This window comes from Gopherus flavomarginatus, chromosome 3, assembly GCF_025201925.1.
Source record: "Gopherus flavomarginatus isolate rGopFla2 chromosome 3, rGopFla2.mat.asm, whole genome shotgun sequence".
In the NCBI taxonomy this organism is placed as follows: domain Eukaryota; kingdom Metazoa; phylum Chordata; order Testudines; family Testudinidae; genus Gopherus; species Gopherus flavomarginatus.
Window position 1 is genome coordinate 232,582,634 of NC_066619.1, and position 14,594 is coordinate 232,597,227.

Below are 14,594 nucleotides of genomic sequence, written 5' to 3' on the forward strand. Positions count from 1 at the left end.
TGACGACGCTCGCAGTCCTGGCACCGTTCCCCTACACGGCACTGGTCAGACTCACGGCACTGGTCGGACTCTCGCTCTCCACCTCACTATCTGCGGCACCGCTCCAGTTCTCGGCGCCGATCCAGGCACCGTACCTCTCAGAGCCGTTCACACCACAGAGACTCGAGATCTCGGTCAACCTCCCGGCACTGGTCTGGTCACAGGTCCCGATCTTGATCCCGGTACTGCTACGAATACCGGCACTGGTCCCCGTTAAAGAAGGGAGTGAGGTCCATCAGAACCTCAGCCCAAGGTTTCTCTGCTCCTCCATGGCCATCCAGACAGTCGTCAGTGTCCTCTCACGCGGACAGTTATTACGACCAGGAGCGAGATATGGAGGTGCCTTCCGGGGTCTTCCAGGAGGTCCGGTCTCAGGACCCGGGTCCTCACCAGTGGTCCTTTTGGACACCCTGGGCGTACCATCAGGCCCAGGGTGCCCCATTGCTCCAGACCCGCTCCGCTTCCTCAGAGCATCGAGCTCCAGAGGCCACCATTAGCCGTCCCTCTCCAGCTGGGACAGAGGAGCTGATAACCCATCTACCAGGTTCCCCGGTACCACTGGAGCAGGAGCCGACCCAGGAGCAAGAGGCCATCCAGGACCCCCTCATCCCTGGTGTATCGTCCTCTTCCTCCCCAGACGAGGCGGTGGCAGCGACCTCATCATCAGGGCTCCCGCCGATAGACTTCAGAGCCCATCAGGACCTCCTTAGGAGGGTGGCGCTCAACATCAATCTTTCCATAGAGGAAGTCCTGGAGGTTGAGGACCCAGTAGTCAGCATCCTTTTGGCAGATACCCCCACTAGAGTGGCTTTGCCTTTCATCAAAACCATCCAGGCCACTGCTGACACCTTATGGCAGTCCCCAGCCTCCATTCCCCCTACGGCAAAGGGAGTTGAGAGAAAATACATGGTGCCCTCTCTGGGGTACGAATACCTGTATGTTCATCCTCCTCCCTCCTCATTAGTTGTCCAATCGGTCAACGAGAGGGAACGCCACAGCCAACAGGCGCCAGTCCCCAAATCAAAGGAGGCTAGGCAGATGGACCTACTGGGCCGCATTCGGCAGGTGCCCTGCAGCTCCGGGTGGCCAACCAGCAGGCTCTCCTGAGCTGTTACAATTACAACTCCTGGGCGGAGGTGGGTAGATTCACAGTCTTCTACCCCCGGACTCTCGCCAGGAATTTGCCACATTCCTTGAAGAAGGAAAGAAGGTGGCTAGAACCTCCCTCCAGGCTTCTCTCGATGCGGCCGACTCAGCAGCCAGAACTCTGGCCTCAGGAATCACCATGAGGCGTATCTCATGGCTACAGGTCTCCAACTTGCCACCTGAGCTCCAATACACCATCCAGGACTTACCCTTTGATGGCAAGGGTCTGTTCTCTGAAAAGATTGACCCCAGGTTGCAGAGTTTAAAGGACATACGCCTGTGACCCAACGCAGACCCTTCCGGCCCCAACCTCACCGGCCTTACTTTGTGCCCCGGCACAGACAAGACTTCTGCAGAAGCACGGGGGGGTGGCCATAGACGCCAGTCCGGACCCCAAGGGGGTCAAAACAACGGCCCCTCAAAAGCACCTCCGGGGCCTAAGTCTACCTTTTGAAGGTACACACGAGGACGGCGTAACAGTTTCAGGACAGGATCCTTCTCCTCCCTTCTCTAACCACCTCTCCTACTTCCTCCCGGCGTGGTCCCAATTGACCTCAGACATCTGGGTCCTACGGACGGTGAAACAAGGATACCACCTCCAATTTGTTTCATCCCCGCCTTCCCACCCCCCAACCCAGTCCCTCTTCAGGGACCCCTCTCACGAGCAAGTCCTCTTACAAGAGGTGCAGTCTCTCCTCGCCGCAGGAGCAATAGAGGAGGTACCACCAGACGAGAAGGGAAAAGGGTTTTACTCCCCCTACTTTCTGATCCCCAAGTCCAAGAGAGGCCTCAGGCCCATCCTAGACCTGCGTGGCCTCAACAAGTTTATGGTCAAGTTGAAGTTCCTCATGGTCTCCCTGGAGACTATTATCCCATCCTTGGATCCTGGAGACTGGTATGCCGACCTCGATATGAAGGACGCGTACTTCCATATTGCCATCTTCCCTCCACACAGGAGGTATCTTTGCTTTGTAGCAAGTCACCGGCACTTCCAATTCATGGTCCTCCCCTTCAGCCTCTCTACAGCCCCAAGGGTATTTACGAAGTGTATGGCCGTCGTCGCCACCCACCTCCGCCGGCGGCAAATACATGTATTCCCGTACCTGGACGACTGGCTCGTCAAGGGAACCTCCCAGACTCAGGTCAGACAGCACGTGCACATAATCACGGACCTATTCTCCTGGTTGGGGCTGCTCCTCAATGCCGAAAAGTCCACACTGGTTCCCACACAAAGGCTAGACTTAATAGGGGCAACCCTGGACTCCACTCAAGCCAGGGCCTACCTATCTCAGCCACGTTTCCAGACACTCACGGCGATCATTCGAGGTCTGCAGAACTCCCCGGTCACCTTGGCTCGCACATGTCTTGGCCTACTAGGCCACATGGCCGCCTGCACTTATGTGACAAAATATGCCAGGCTCCGCCTCCGGCCCCTTCAAACGTGGCTCACCTCGGTCTACAGTCTGGGCAGGGACCCAATAGACACTCTGGTGACCGTTCCCCCGAGCACCTTACGCTCCCTGGACTGGTGGCTGACTCCCTCCCTGATGTGTGCAGGGCTACCATTCCATCCACCACAGCCCTCGCTGTCCCTAATGACAGATGCGTCATCTCTCGGGTGGGGGGCTCACCTAGGTCACCTTCGTACCCAGGGCCTTTGGACATCACAGGAGCTGTCGCTCCACATAAACGTCCGGGAGCTGAGAGCAGTCCGCCTCACGTGCCAGGCGTTTCAGCAACGTCTTCATGGCCGTTGTGTCTCGGTGTTTACGGACAACACAACGGCCATGTATTATATCAACAAACAGGGAGGGACTCGCTCTTCTCCCCTGTGTCAAGAGGCCATTCGACTCTGGGACTTCAGCATAGCCCACACGATAGACCTGGTAGCGTCCTTTCTCCCAGGGGTTCGGAACACTCTCGCGGATCAGCTGAGCAGATCCTTCCTCTGTCACGAATGGTCGATAAGACCAGACGTTATTCATTCCATCTTCCAGAGGTGGGGTTTTCCCCTCATAGACCTGTTCACCTCTCGCACGAACAGGAAATGCCAAGCGTTCTGCTCCTTCCAGGGTCTTTCACTGGGTTTGATCACGGACGCATTCCTCCTGTCGTGGGAGCACCACCTGCTCTATGCCTTTCCACCGTTCCCTCTGGTTCACAAAGTCCTAATAAAACTCCGCAGGGACAGAGTGCATCTAATCCTGATCGCGCCAGCATGGCTCAGACAGCATTGGTACACCACACTCCTCAACCTGTCCCTGGACAACCCGATTACCCTACCACTCCTTCCAGACCTCATAACGCAGGACCACGGCAGTCTTCGCCACCCGGACCTGCAGGCCTTTCACCTCACAGCATCGCTCCTGCATGGCTGAACAGATTGGAGTTACGCTGTGCCACCGGTACAGCGTGTTCTACTAAGCAGCAGAAAGCCTTCCACTCTGTCTACGTACCTGGCCAAGTGGAAACGTTTCTCCTGCTGGTGTGCATTGCAAGATGTTACTCCTTCTGACGTCTCAATCCCCACTGTTTTAGACTACCTTTGGTCTCTTAAACAACAGGGCCTGGCGATATCTTCTCTGAGGGTGCACTTGGCAGCTATCTCCACATTCCATCTTGGAGAAAGTGGCCACTCCGTGTTTTCCCACCCCTTAGTTACTAGATTTCTTAAGGGCCTGGAATGCCTCTGCCCCCCAGTACGCTGCCCTGCCCCCACCTGGGACCTCAACTTAGTCCTAGACTTATGCATCTGCCCTTTGAGCCATTGGCGACTTGCTCACTCCTGTACATGTCGTGGAAGACAGTCTTCCTGGTGGCCATCACATCGGCCAGAAGGGTCTCCGAACTTCGAGCGCTTATGGTGGACCCACCGTATACTGTCTTCCACAAGGATAAGGTACAGTTGCGACCTCATCCGGCGTTCCTCCCTAAGGCAGTGTCGGCTTTCCATACCAACCAGGACATCTTCCTCCCGGTCTTCTTTCCGAAGCCTCACTCTTCTTGACGGGAGCAACAGTTGCACTCCTTAGATGTCCATAGGGCGCTCGCTTTTTATACCGAGCGGACAAAGCCCTTCCGAAAATCCCCCCAGCTGTTCGTGGCAGTCGCTGAACGGATGAAAGGTCTACCCATCTCCTCCCAGAGGATCTCCTCCTGGGTAACGGCGTGCATACGCACGTGCTATGACCTGGCTCATGTCCCCTCGGGCCATCTCACGGCGCATTCTACCAGAGCTCAGGCTTCATCAGCCGCCTTCCTGGCCCACGTGCCAATCCAGGAGATATGTCGTGCAGCGACCTGGTCCTCGGTCCACACCTTTGCTTCGCACTATGCTCTGGTCCAACAGTCTAGAGATGATGCAGCCTTTGGCTCAGCGGTTCTGCACGCTGCCACATCTCACTCCGATCCCTCCGCCTTGGTAAGGCTTGGGAATCACCTAACTGGAATGCATATGAGCAATCACTCGAAGAAGAAAAGACGGTTACTCACCTTTGTAACTGTTGTTCTTTGAGATGTATTGCTCATATCCATTCCAAACCCACCCTCCTTCCCCACTGTCCGAGTAGCCGGCAAGAAGGAACTGAAAGGTGGCTGGGTCGGCTGGGGTATATATATGGTGCCATAGCGGCGCCACTCCAGGGGGCGCCCAGCCAACCCGCCGAGTGTTGCTAGGGTAAAAAAGTCTTCTGACGAATGTGCATGCAGCGCGCGCACACCTAACTGGAATGGATATGAGCAACATATCTCGAAGAACAACAGTTACAAAGGTGAGTAACCATCTTTTCATGAACCCACAGGCCATGCTCCTGTCCCAACACTATTATCCTGCTAATACCCTTCGCTTCCAGAAAATGAGGGGTATGTCTACACTATGGGATTATTCCAATTTTACAGAAACCAGTTTTTTAAAACAGATTGTACAAAGTTGATTGCATGCGGCCACACTAAGCACATTAATTCGGCGGTGTGCGTCCATGTACCGAGGCTAGCGTCAATTTCCAGAGCGTTGCACTGTGGGTAGCTATCCCATAGCTATCCCATAGTTCCCGCAGTCTCCCCCACCCATTGGAATTCTGGGTTGAGATCACAATGCATGATGGAGCAAAAACAGTGTCGTGGGTGATTCTGGGTAAATGTCATCACTCAATCCTTCCTCCGTGAAAGCAACGGCAGACAATCATTTTGTGCCCTTTTTCTCTGGATTGCCCTGGCAGACGCCATAGCATGGTAACCATGTAGCCCGTTTAGCCTTTTTTCCCTGTCACCATATGTGTACTGGATGCTGCTGACAGACGCGGTACTGCAGTGCTACACAGCAGCATTCATTTGCCTTTGCAAGGTAGCAGAGACGGTTACCAACCTTGTTGCACTGTCTGCTGCTTTGGAAATTGGCGATGACGGTTACCAGTCATTGTACCGTCTGCTGCTGTCATGGGTGCTCCTGGCTGGCCTCGCTGAGGTCGGCTGGGGGCGCATGGACAAAAATGGGAATGACTTCCCAGGTCATTCCCTTCTTTATGTTTTGTCTAAAAATAGAGTCAGTCCTGTCTAGAATATGGGGCAAGTCTACTAGAGAACCAGAGAACACAGCCGCTCCGGGTCAGAGCCCCAGATATCCCGCAGAAATGATGAGCTGCATGCTGTTCTAGGGGGTGCCCCTGCAACAACCCCACCTGTTGCTTCCCTCCTCCCCCAACACTCCTGGGCTACCGTGGCAGTGTCCCCCCATTTGTGTGATGAAGTAATAAAGAATGCAGGAATAAGAAACACTGAGTTTTTAGTGAGATAAAATGAGGGGGAGGCAGACTCCAGCCGCTATGATATTCCAGGCAGGACATCTCCATTACTCATTAAAGGGTGGTGGGGGGGAGGAGCACAGCCTCCCGCTGCTATGATAGTCCAGAATCTCCATTAGACGTGAAAGGGCGCGGGGAGAGGAGCTCAGCCTTCAGCTGCTATGATGAGGACGGTTACTAGCCCCATTGCACCATCTGCCAGGACTGAATCTCCAGGACAGAAAGCTTAAAGAAGGGAATGACCGGGAGTCATTCCCATTTTTGCCCAGGCGCCCCCAGCCAACCTCACTGAGGCCAGTCAGGAGCACTCACAGGATGATGACGAGGACGGGTATCAGTCACATTGTACTGTACCCTCTGTCACCGGGGAGGGGAGGGGAGAGGATGCTGCTGTTTAGCACTGCAGCACCCCGTCTACCAGCGGCGTCCAATAGACATATGGTGACATTGAAAAGAGGCGAGATACGATTTTTTTCCATTTTCTTGGGGGGGGGGTAAATTGATGACATATTCCCTGAACCACTGGTGACAATGTTTTTGACTCTTCAGGCATTTTGAGCTCAGCCAAGAATGCAAATGCTTTTCGGAGACTGCAGGAACTGTGGGATAGCTTGAGTCCTCAGTCCCCCATCCCTCCCTCCATGAGCGTCCATTTGATTCTTTGGCTTTCCGTTTCGCTTGTCACACAGCACTGTGTTGAGTCCCTGCTCTTGCCTCTGTCTATCATAGCCTGGAGATTTTTTCAAATGTTTTGGCATTTTGTCTTCTGTAACTGAGCTCTGATAGAACAGATTTGTCTCCCCATACAGCGATCAGATCCAGTATCTCCCGTACGGTCCATGCTGGAGCTCTTTTTGGATTTGGGACTGCATGGCCACCCGTGCTGATCAGCGCTCCACGCTGGGTAAACAGGAAATGAAATTCAAAAGTTCGCCGGGCTTTTCCTGTCTACCTGGCCAGTGCATCCGAGTTCAGATCGCTTTCCAGGTCGGTCACAATGGTGCGCTGTGGGATACAGCCCGGAGGCGAATACCGTCGAATTGCGGCCACACTAACCCTAATCCGACATGCAATACCGATTTCGCCGCTACTCCTCTCGTTGGAGAGGAGTACAGAAATCAATTTTAAGAGCCCTTTATATCCATATAAAGGGCTTCGTTGTGTGGACAGGTGCAGGGTTAAATTGGTTTAACGCTACTAAATTCAGTGTAAACGTGTAGTGTAAACCAGAACTGAGCTATTGTAGAGCTTGGCTTTGTGACTTGTGGAGGCCTGTGAAATCATGCTGTGTGCCCTCTTTGTAGTCAAGCCCCACTGTGAAGCATAATTGTGGTGGTTCTGCTCTGTTGTGTGTTGTCTATAGCTCTCAAGATTTTGCCCTACACTTGTGCAAAAATTTGTTGGTGGAAATATTTCAGTTTTTCTAAATATCTATATTAACAGTTTATCCACAATTCAAATAAATCTCAGTTTGGATAGAGGTACTGAGAAGCGATATTGGATTGCCAGTACTAAAATCTTTTACGCAATTTGTTTGCTGCACTAATAATGTTTTTAATACTGGATGTTCGGTGGTTCAGTGCCTGACTCTACATTTCAGATTTGTGCTCAGTAGAATTGTTGGTTTGTAAGAAATGACAAAATAGGAAAATATTTAGTTTCTTGGCCAATCCTTGATCGATCTTCCATCGAATGGAAGGGTTAAATGATGTCCTGGAGTAATCCAGTTTGGACAAGGGCTGTTTTCCAAACAACTGTACTAATATAGACTGTCACCCCAGCAAGGTTCTATCATAGTTTAACATGGCTTTTAATAGTTGGATGTAAACACACACCAACTCTCTCTGTGCTCTGAACAAGGAGTATATCAATGGAACTATAAATGTAAAGTTGGTGGAAGACAGGAATCAAGCCCACAAATCCTGTTACAATAGTAAGTGTGTTTGAAAAGGATCTTCTTCAGCTATCCCTCCATGCAAGGATGTCGTCTGCCAAGGGGGTTCATTGGTGAGTTTTTAAGTGGCTGAGACCAATTCTTGCCCTGCAGATTTTCCCACAGAAGTGACAGGTGTAATCTTGGAGGAGACATAGCTGTTGGCTGAAGTGTTGTGCCCTTTCTTTCCTCCACTGTCACTTCTCTGTCTCATGAGCACATCAGTTCTCCTCAGAGTGAGCTGTGGCTTGGTGTATGAGTGGTGCCACTGCGTTCTGTTCTGCACCAAGTCCTCCCAGTTTGTTGGATTGATGCCTCCCTTTTTAAGGTGTACTTTCAGTATGTCTTTGAAATGCTTCTGCTGCCTTCTGTGAGCCCTTCTTCCCTGACTTAACTGAGGGAAGAGTACTTGCTTCGGGAGGCGATTGTCAGGCATATGTACACAGTGGCCAGTTCAGCAGAGTTGGTATTTCATGACCTGCGCTTCTATACTGCTGATGTTGGCTGCAAAGAGAACGCTGATGTTAGTGCATTGGTCTTCCCAGCTGTTCCTGAGAATCCTCCTGGGACAGCACTGCTGGAACCACTCCAGCCGCCTGAGATGTCATCTGTAGGTTACCCAGGTCTCACACCCATAGAGAAGGGTGGGGGTGACAACTGCCTTGTAAACGAAGATCTTGGTACCTGTTTGTAGATCCCTATCATTGAAGACTCATTTAAGTAGTCTTCTAACAGATGTGCTGGCACAGGAGATCCTGTATTCAACTTCTGTGTCAATGCTGGCTATTTGGGAGAAGTGGCAGTCAAGGTACGGAAAATAGTCCACATTTTCCAGGGTTTCTCTGCTGATGGTGATTTGTGGAGTTCAAAGAGTAGTTTGTGCAGGTGAGGGCTGATAGAGTACCTTTGGTTTTCCCAGCGTTGAGAGAAAGACCCTGACTGTGATAGGCATCTGCAAAAAGATTTAGGGACAAGAATCAAGCTCAACAATCCTGTTACAATAATAACTGTGTTTGAAAAGGATATCTAGGTGGTAGAATGCCTTTTTCAAAGTAGAGCTTCTATTTTAAGAGGAAACAAAATACTCAAAAGGCGCGTAGGTACCCAACTCCATATAATAGCTACTTTTAACATGGTTTTACATGTATGTTTCATGTGTTATAATTCATCTAATCTATTTTTTGATTGTCTGCTTTGAAAATTCAATTATCAGTCTGGTCCATTGTTAAAAAGCTTTTAACAATTTGCAAATTGTATGTATAAATGCATTTTATTACAATATCTTATTTTTTTCAATTCTCTGTTTTAAGTCATTATTTGTTGTTACAGAGCTTGAATGGAAGTTAGCACAAGTTGGAGCAATAGAAACTGACTTAGAAGAAAGCCCCAAACAAAACATTACCGATATGATGATGTCTTCCGTTCGAAGTGCTTCTGTTCATGACACCAGCTGTGCTAGTAGGGACAATGATGAGACCAAATGTTACTCATATAGGAATTTTTAATGCTAGTACTCTGCACTGATGTTTTTATGTTTGGTCAACATATGCATGTTTATTACTGGTTTCATAAATCTGAAGCAATGCAGAGATTTGTTTTATATTTATACTTGCAGTTTAAACTTCTAGAAAATAATTAATATACTGTCTAAAGGCCAAATTCTACCCTTGGATATACATTCATGGCTCGTATTGACCTGGAAGGGCCTTGATTCTCCACTTCATCTAGGTTCCACTCAACTGGAATGGAGAGGTGAGGTCACAGGGAGCTAACCGTTGCATTCTGATTCAGGGCTGCCTGGCATCAGGGCAAGATGGGATGCACAGGGGTAATACTAGTGTCACTGATTAACGATTGAGTGTAACTGAACTCCACTGTGCCAAACCTTTTCCCCTTTTCTCCCATCAAGAATCTAGCCCAAAGGATATTATAGGCACACCCATCTAGGAGCAGGATTTAGTCCTTAATCTGTTGAATAATGCAGTTTTTTAGTACCTGAGAACTGCATTTAGTAATCTTCTCCACTGTCAAGGATAATTCTCCAACTGTTTCTAATACTGACAATTAGTGTCAGTTTTCTTGAAGAGGAACTGATGCTTACTTCAAAGTAGTGCAGTACAGTCATGGATGAACAAAGCCTAAAGTTATGGATGTAAATGAGGGGAAACATGTCCTGATTCGGCATTATTAGGTATTGTGGTTATATTTCAGATAATATAATGATGTACTTTCATCATGCTCTCCTCATGTCCTCAACTGAAAAAGTCTCACTGCACTAATGAAGACCTCTATATAGAGTCTACTCAGGACATGTCTACACTTAAAATGCTGGATCGGCGCAGCTTTATCAATACAGCTGTGCTGCTGAAGAGCTTTAATAAAGATGCTCTAAGCCAACTGGAGAGCACTCTCCTGTCATCTTAGTTAATCCACCTCACTGAGAGGTGGGTTAGGTCGGTATAACTACATCACTCGGGGATGTGGACCAATATAGGTCTGTAGCGTAAATCTAAGATGGTTCATGGACTATATATGTGAAAACATCCAGCATTCAGTTCACACTCATTACATGTATGTTCAGCTATATGACTAAGCAAAAACATAACAGGGTGGGCAGCTTTCTACTGGCCATTTTCTAAAGATCAATAGATTCAAGAATTCAATAATAGTTTTGCTCATAGTAATCTAAATAATTTTACATTGGATCTGCTCATACATTCCATGCACTGAAGCTCATAGTACTGTCAATGCAAGCAACTAAGAACTATCCATTGGCACCTGGAGTATTACTGCCTTATCTCACTCACTCCAAGGTAGGAGTACTTGTGGCACCTTAGAGACTAACACATTATTTGAGCATAAGCTTTCGTGGGCTACAACCCACTTCATCAGATCCATAGAATGGAACATATAATAAGCAGATATATGTACATACAGAGAACAATGGGAGCTGGTCGGAGGAGGTGCCTGTGGGCAAGAGCTGTGTGGAACTGCTTGCGTGCCTCTTCCTAGGAGCCGGACCTACTGCTGGCCACTTCCAGGGCGCAGCGCAGTTTGCAGTGCCAAGACAGGCAGGAAGCCTGCCTCTGCACCCCGGCTGCACTGCTGACCGCGCTGCAACCCTGTGCCCCAATCCTCTGCTCCAGCCCTGAGCCCCCACAACCCAGAACCCCTTCCTGCACCACAAACCCCCATCCCACCCCACCCCAGAGCCTGCACCCCCAGCCCAGAGCCCCCTCCTATACCCTGAACCCCTCATTCCCGGCCCCATCCTGCAGCCTTCACGCCCAACCCTCTACCCCAGCCCTGAGCCCCTCCTACACCCGAAACCTCTCATCCCCAGCTCCATTGAGTCACGAGCATCAACAATTTTATTCAGCTGGATCCCCAGAAAAAAAGTTTGAAATTCACTGTTCTAGATGATTACTAACTGAGTTGAACTGTCTTTCATCAACTCTGCCTTCAGTTCTTTCCAGAAAAGTGTTTTTCAGTTTGCTTTGGAATTGGTCTCCAAGATGACTACTGTATTCCTCCTCAACTAACCCATTTTTCTTCCTTTCTGGCCAAAGCAGGTGCCTCATACCCCCATGGCAAGAAACTGTTTTTATTAGATGTTAGTTATGTTCTCAAATTTAATCCCTCTCATTCTCAAGCATTTAGAAAGTCAGAGATGTCTGTTTTGAGGGCTGCAGCAAGAGCAATGGCTTGGTTTAAGACTCTGTTACTAGATGGGTCATCTGAGACTGCATTCTTGGAGGCTAATACGTATTGTACTGAGCTTGACAAATGCTATCTGACTAGAGAAGCCTCCACTTAATTGGTAATGAGGGTCAAAGTGTTCCAAGATATGTAAGTTAGTGATTTAGTTGTCTCCTCCCACTTACACATAGTCATCCATTTGACTTCTTCATTCTCATGATGCCTCCTGCTAACCATTTTTTTTTTTAGGGGGGGTCTACACTTGAGACAGCACAAGGTTATATGTGCGTTATGGTACCGTAGCGTCCCTGTTGTCAATATCTGAAGCTCTGAAGCACGTTTCTGAACGACAGTCTAGCGTGTGAAAGCTAGCACACATGGGGGGTGTGGGTCTGTACCTTGGAAGAAGTCCTGGAGAAAGGCCTAGGAGACACAGAGAATGAGCATGTAATTCTGCACCTCTACCCAGATAACAAATCCCCCCCACACACACACACACACACACCCTGAGCCACTACAGGAAAGACAATCCAATGCTGGTAAGTGCTTTTTTTATACAATGGACCTCCACATTCCCTAAGAATACCCCTGTTGCTCTGCTGCTATGTGCCTCATCCCCCCAGCACACCCTACTGCTGCTTTTCCCCAATGTCCCAGAGCAACATAGCTGTAAATCAATGATTTTATTAAAATCCCATGAACTAATATATAAACAGGGCCTGAAAATGTTTTTTAAATCATTTACAAAAATAAGTTAGTCGTCTTTCTTTTTTAGTACTGTACTTTGTTTGACCAAATGTTTAACAAATGAATAAGTTTTTTAAGAACACTGTTAGAACATTTCCTACTAATAAATACTTAATAAGCTCTTACTGCTTAACAGTGCACTTTCAAGGCACAGTAGAAAACACTAGACAAGAGCCTTTGAGGGAAATGCAATAGCACATTTGTGCAGCCCTATTATCCTGTATTTCGATCTTGTCAGATATCAAAACTCAAGCTGGATCAAGATGTGAAGACCTTCAAAAATAGCAGGTACTGCAAGGAACATTGGTAGTTCAGTAGGTGTTGCTGTTCCCTTCATGTCAGAATTACAATAATACATCTGCATAGTGTGAAGGGGCACTTTGCTACTTGAGGTGCCATCTTTTTCAGAACATTCTTGATTATTAGAGACCTTATGGCAAATTTCATGTGTCTGGGCTGGTGTTAACCTTTGTTTCCTGAGCACATTCCCATGTAGATAATACATATGGTATGTCTACACTACGAAATCAGGTCAAATTTATAGAAGTTGATTTTTTAGAAATTGATTTTACAGTCAATTGTGTGTGTCCCCACTTAAGACTATTATCTCGGTGGAGTGCATCCACAGTACCAAGGCTAGCGTCGACTTCCGGAGCATTGCACAGTTCCTGCAGTTTCCACCACCCCTTGGAATTCTGGGTTGAGCTCCCAATGCCTGATGGGGCAAAAACATTGTCACTGGTGGTTCTGGGTAAATGTCATCAGGCCCCACCCCTGTGAAAGCAACAGCAATAAATCATTTCTTGCCTTTTTTCCTGGGTTACCTGTGCAGACGACATACCAGGGCAAGCATGGAGCCTGCTCAGCTCCCTGTCACCGTATGTCTCCTGGGTGCTGCCAGACGTGGTACTGCATTGCTACACAGCAGCAGCTCATTGCCTTTTGGCAGTAGACGGTGCATTACGATTGGTAGCCATAGTCGTTATCGCCTGGGTGCTCTTTTAGCTGATGTGGGTGAAGTCAGTTGGGGGTACCTAGGCAGATATGTGTGATCCTGGCTGGCTTCGGTGAGATTGGCTGGGGGCGCCTGGACATAAATGGGAGATGACGATGGCTAGCAGTTGTACTGCACCATCTGCTGCCAGCCTAAGACGTATAAGAGAGATGGAGTGGATCAAAACACTAAAGAGACCAGATTTGTTCTGTGTTCATTTGCTCCCCCCCTCCTTCCCTAAATAGTGGGGGGAAGGATAGCTGAGTGGTTTGACCATTGGCCTGCTAAACCCAGGATTGTGAGCTCAGTCCTTGAGGGGGCCACTCTGTGTGACAACCCTGTAAGCCAACCCTGTAAGCCATGTCATCAGTTGCCCCTCCCTCCGTCAGAGCAACAGCAGACAATCATTTCACACCTTTTTTCAGTGCAGATGCCATAGCACGGCAAGCATGGAGCCCTCTCAGATCACTGCCGCAGTCATGAGCACTGTAAACACCATGCACATTATCCTGTAGTATATGCAGAACCAGAACCTACAAAAGCAAAAACAGGTGAGGAGGCAATGGCAATGCGGTGATGAGGACATGCACACAGACTTCTCTTGAAGTACGGGCCCCAGCAGTGTGGACCTCATGATGTTAATGGGGCAGGTTCATGTCATGGAAGGCCGATTCTGGGCCCAGGAAACAAGCACAGATTGGTGGGACTGCATAGTGTTGCATGTCTGGGTTAATTCCCAGTGGCTGCAAAACTTTCGCATGCATGAGGGCACTTTCTTGGAACTTGTGACTTGCTTTCCCCTGCCATGAATCGCAAGAATACCAAGATGAGGGCAGCCCTCACAGTTCACAAGCAAGTGGCAATAGCCCTGTGGAAGCTTGCAACGCCAGACAGCTATCGGTCAGTCAGGCATCAATTTGGAGTGGGCAAATCTACTGTGGGAGCTGCTGTGTGCCAAGTAGCTAACGCAATTAAAGAGCTGCTGCTATCAAGGGTAGTGACTCTGGGAAATGTGCAGGTCATAGTGGATGGCTTTGCTGCAATGGGTTTCCCTAACTGGTGGAGCGATAAATGGACAGCATATCCCTATCTTGGGACTGGAGCACCAAGGCAGCTTTCTGTTGCTTGAGCAGTCCTCTGTGTGGAGTGGTTGGGTGCCCGAAGGCCTCTCCACCGCATTCTTGGGCGTCTAGGAGCTATTTCAGCATATGTATGACTTACTAAAAGACAAATCTTA

General features: G+C 49.0%; 1 protein-coding gene across 1 annotated transcript in view; it reads left to right on the plus strand.

Moving 5' to 3' along the window:
• PDCL2 (phosducin like 2) overlaps positions 1 to 10,477 on the plus strand; it is a 44,215-nt gene extending 33,738 nt beyond the window's left edge. Inside the window, exon 6 of the mRNA XM_050948135.1 lies at positions 9,247 to 10,477. Within this exon, the coding sequence (XP_050804092.1) occupies positions 9,247 to 9,422 (176 nt within the window). The 3' untranslated portion in view covers positions 9,423 to 10,477. The remainder of the gene's footprint in view (positions 1 to 9,246) is intronic.
• Positions 10,478 to 14,594: the final 4,117 nt, after the last annotated feature.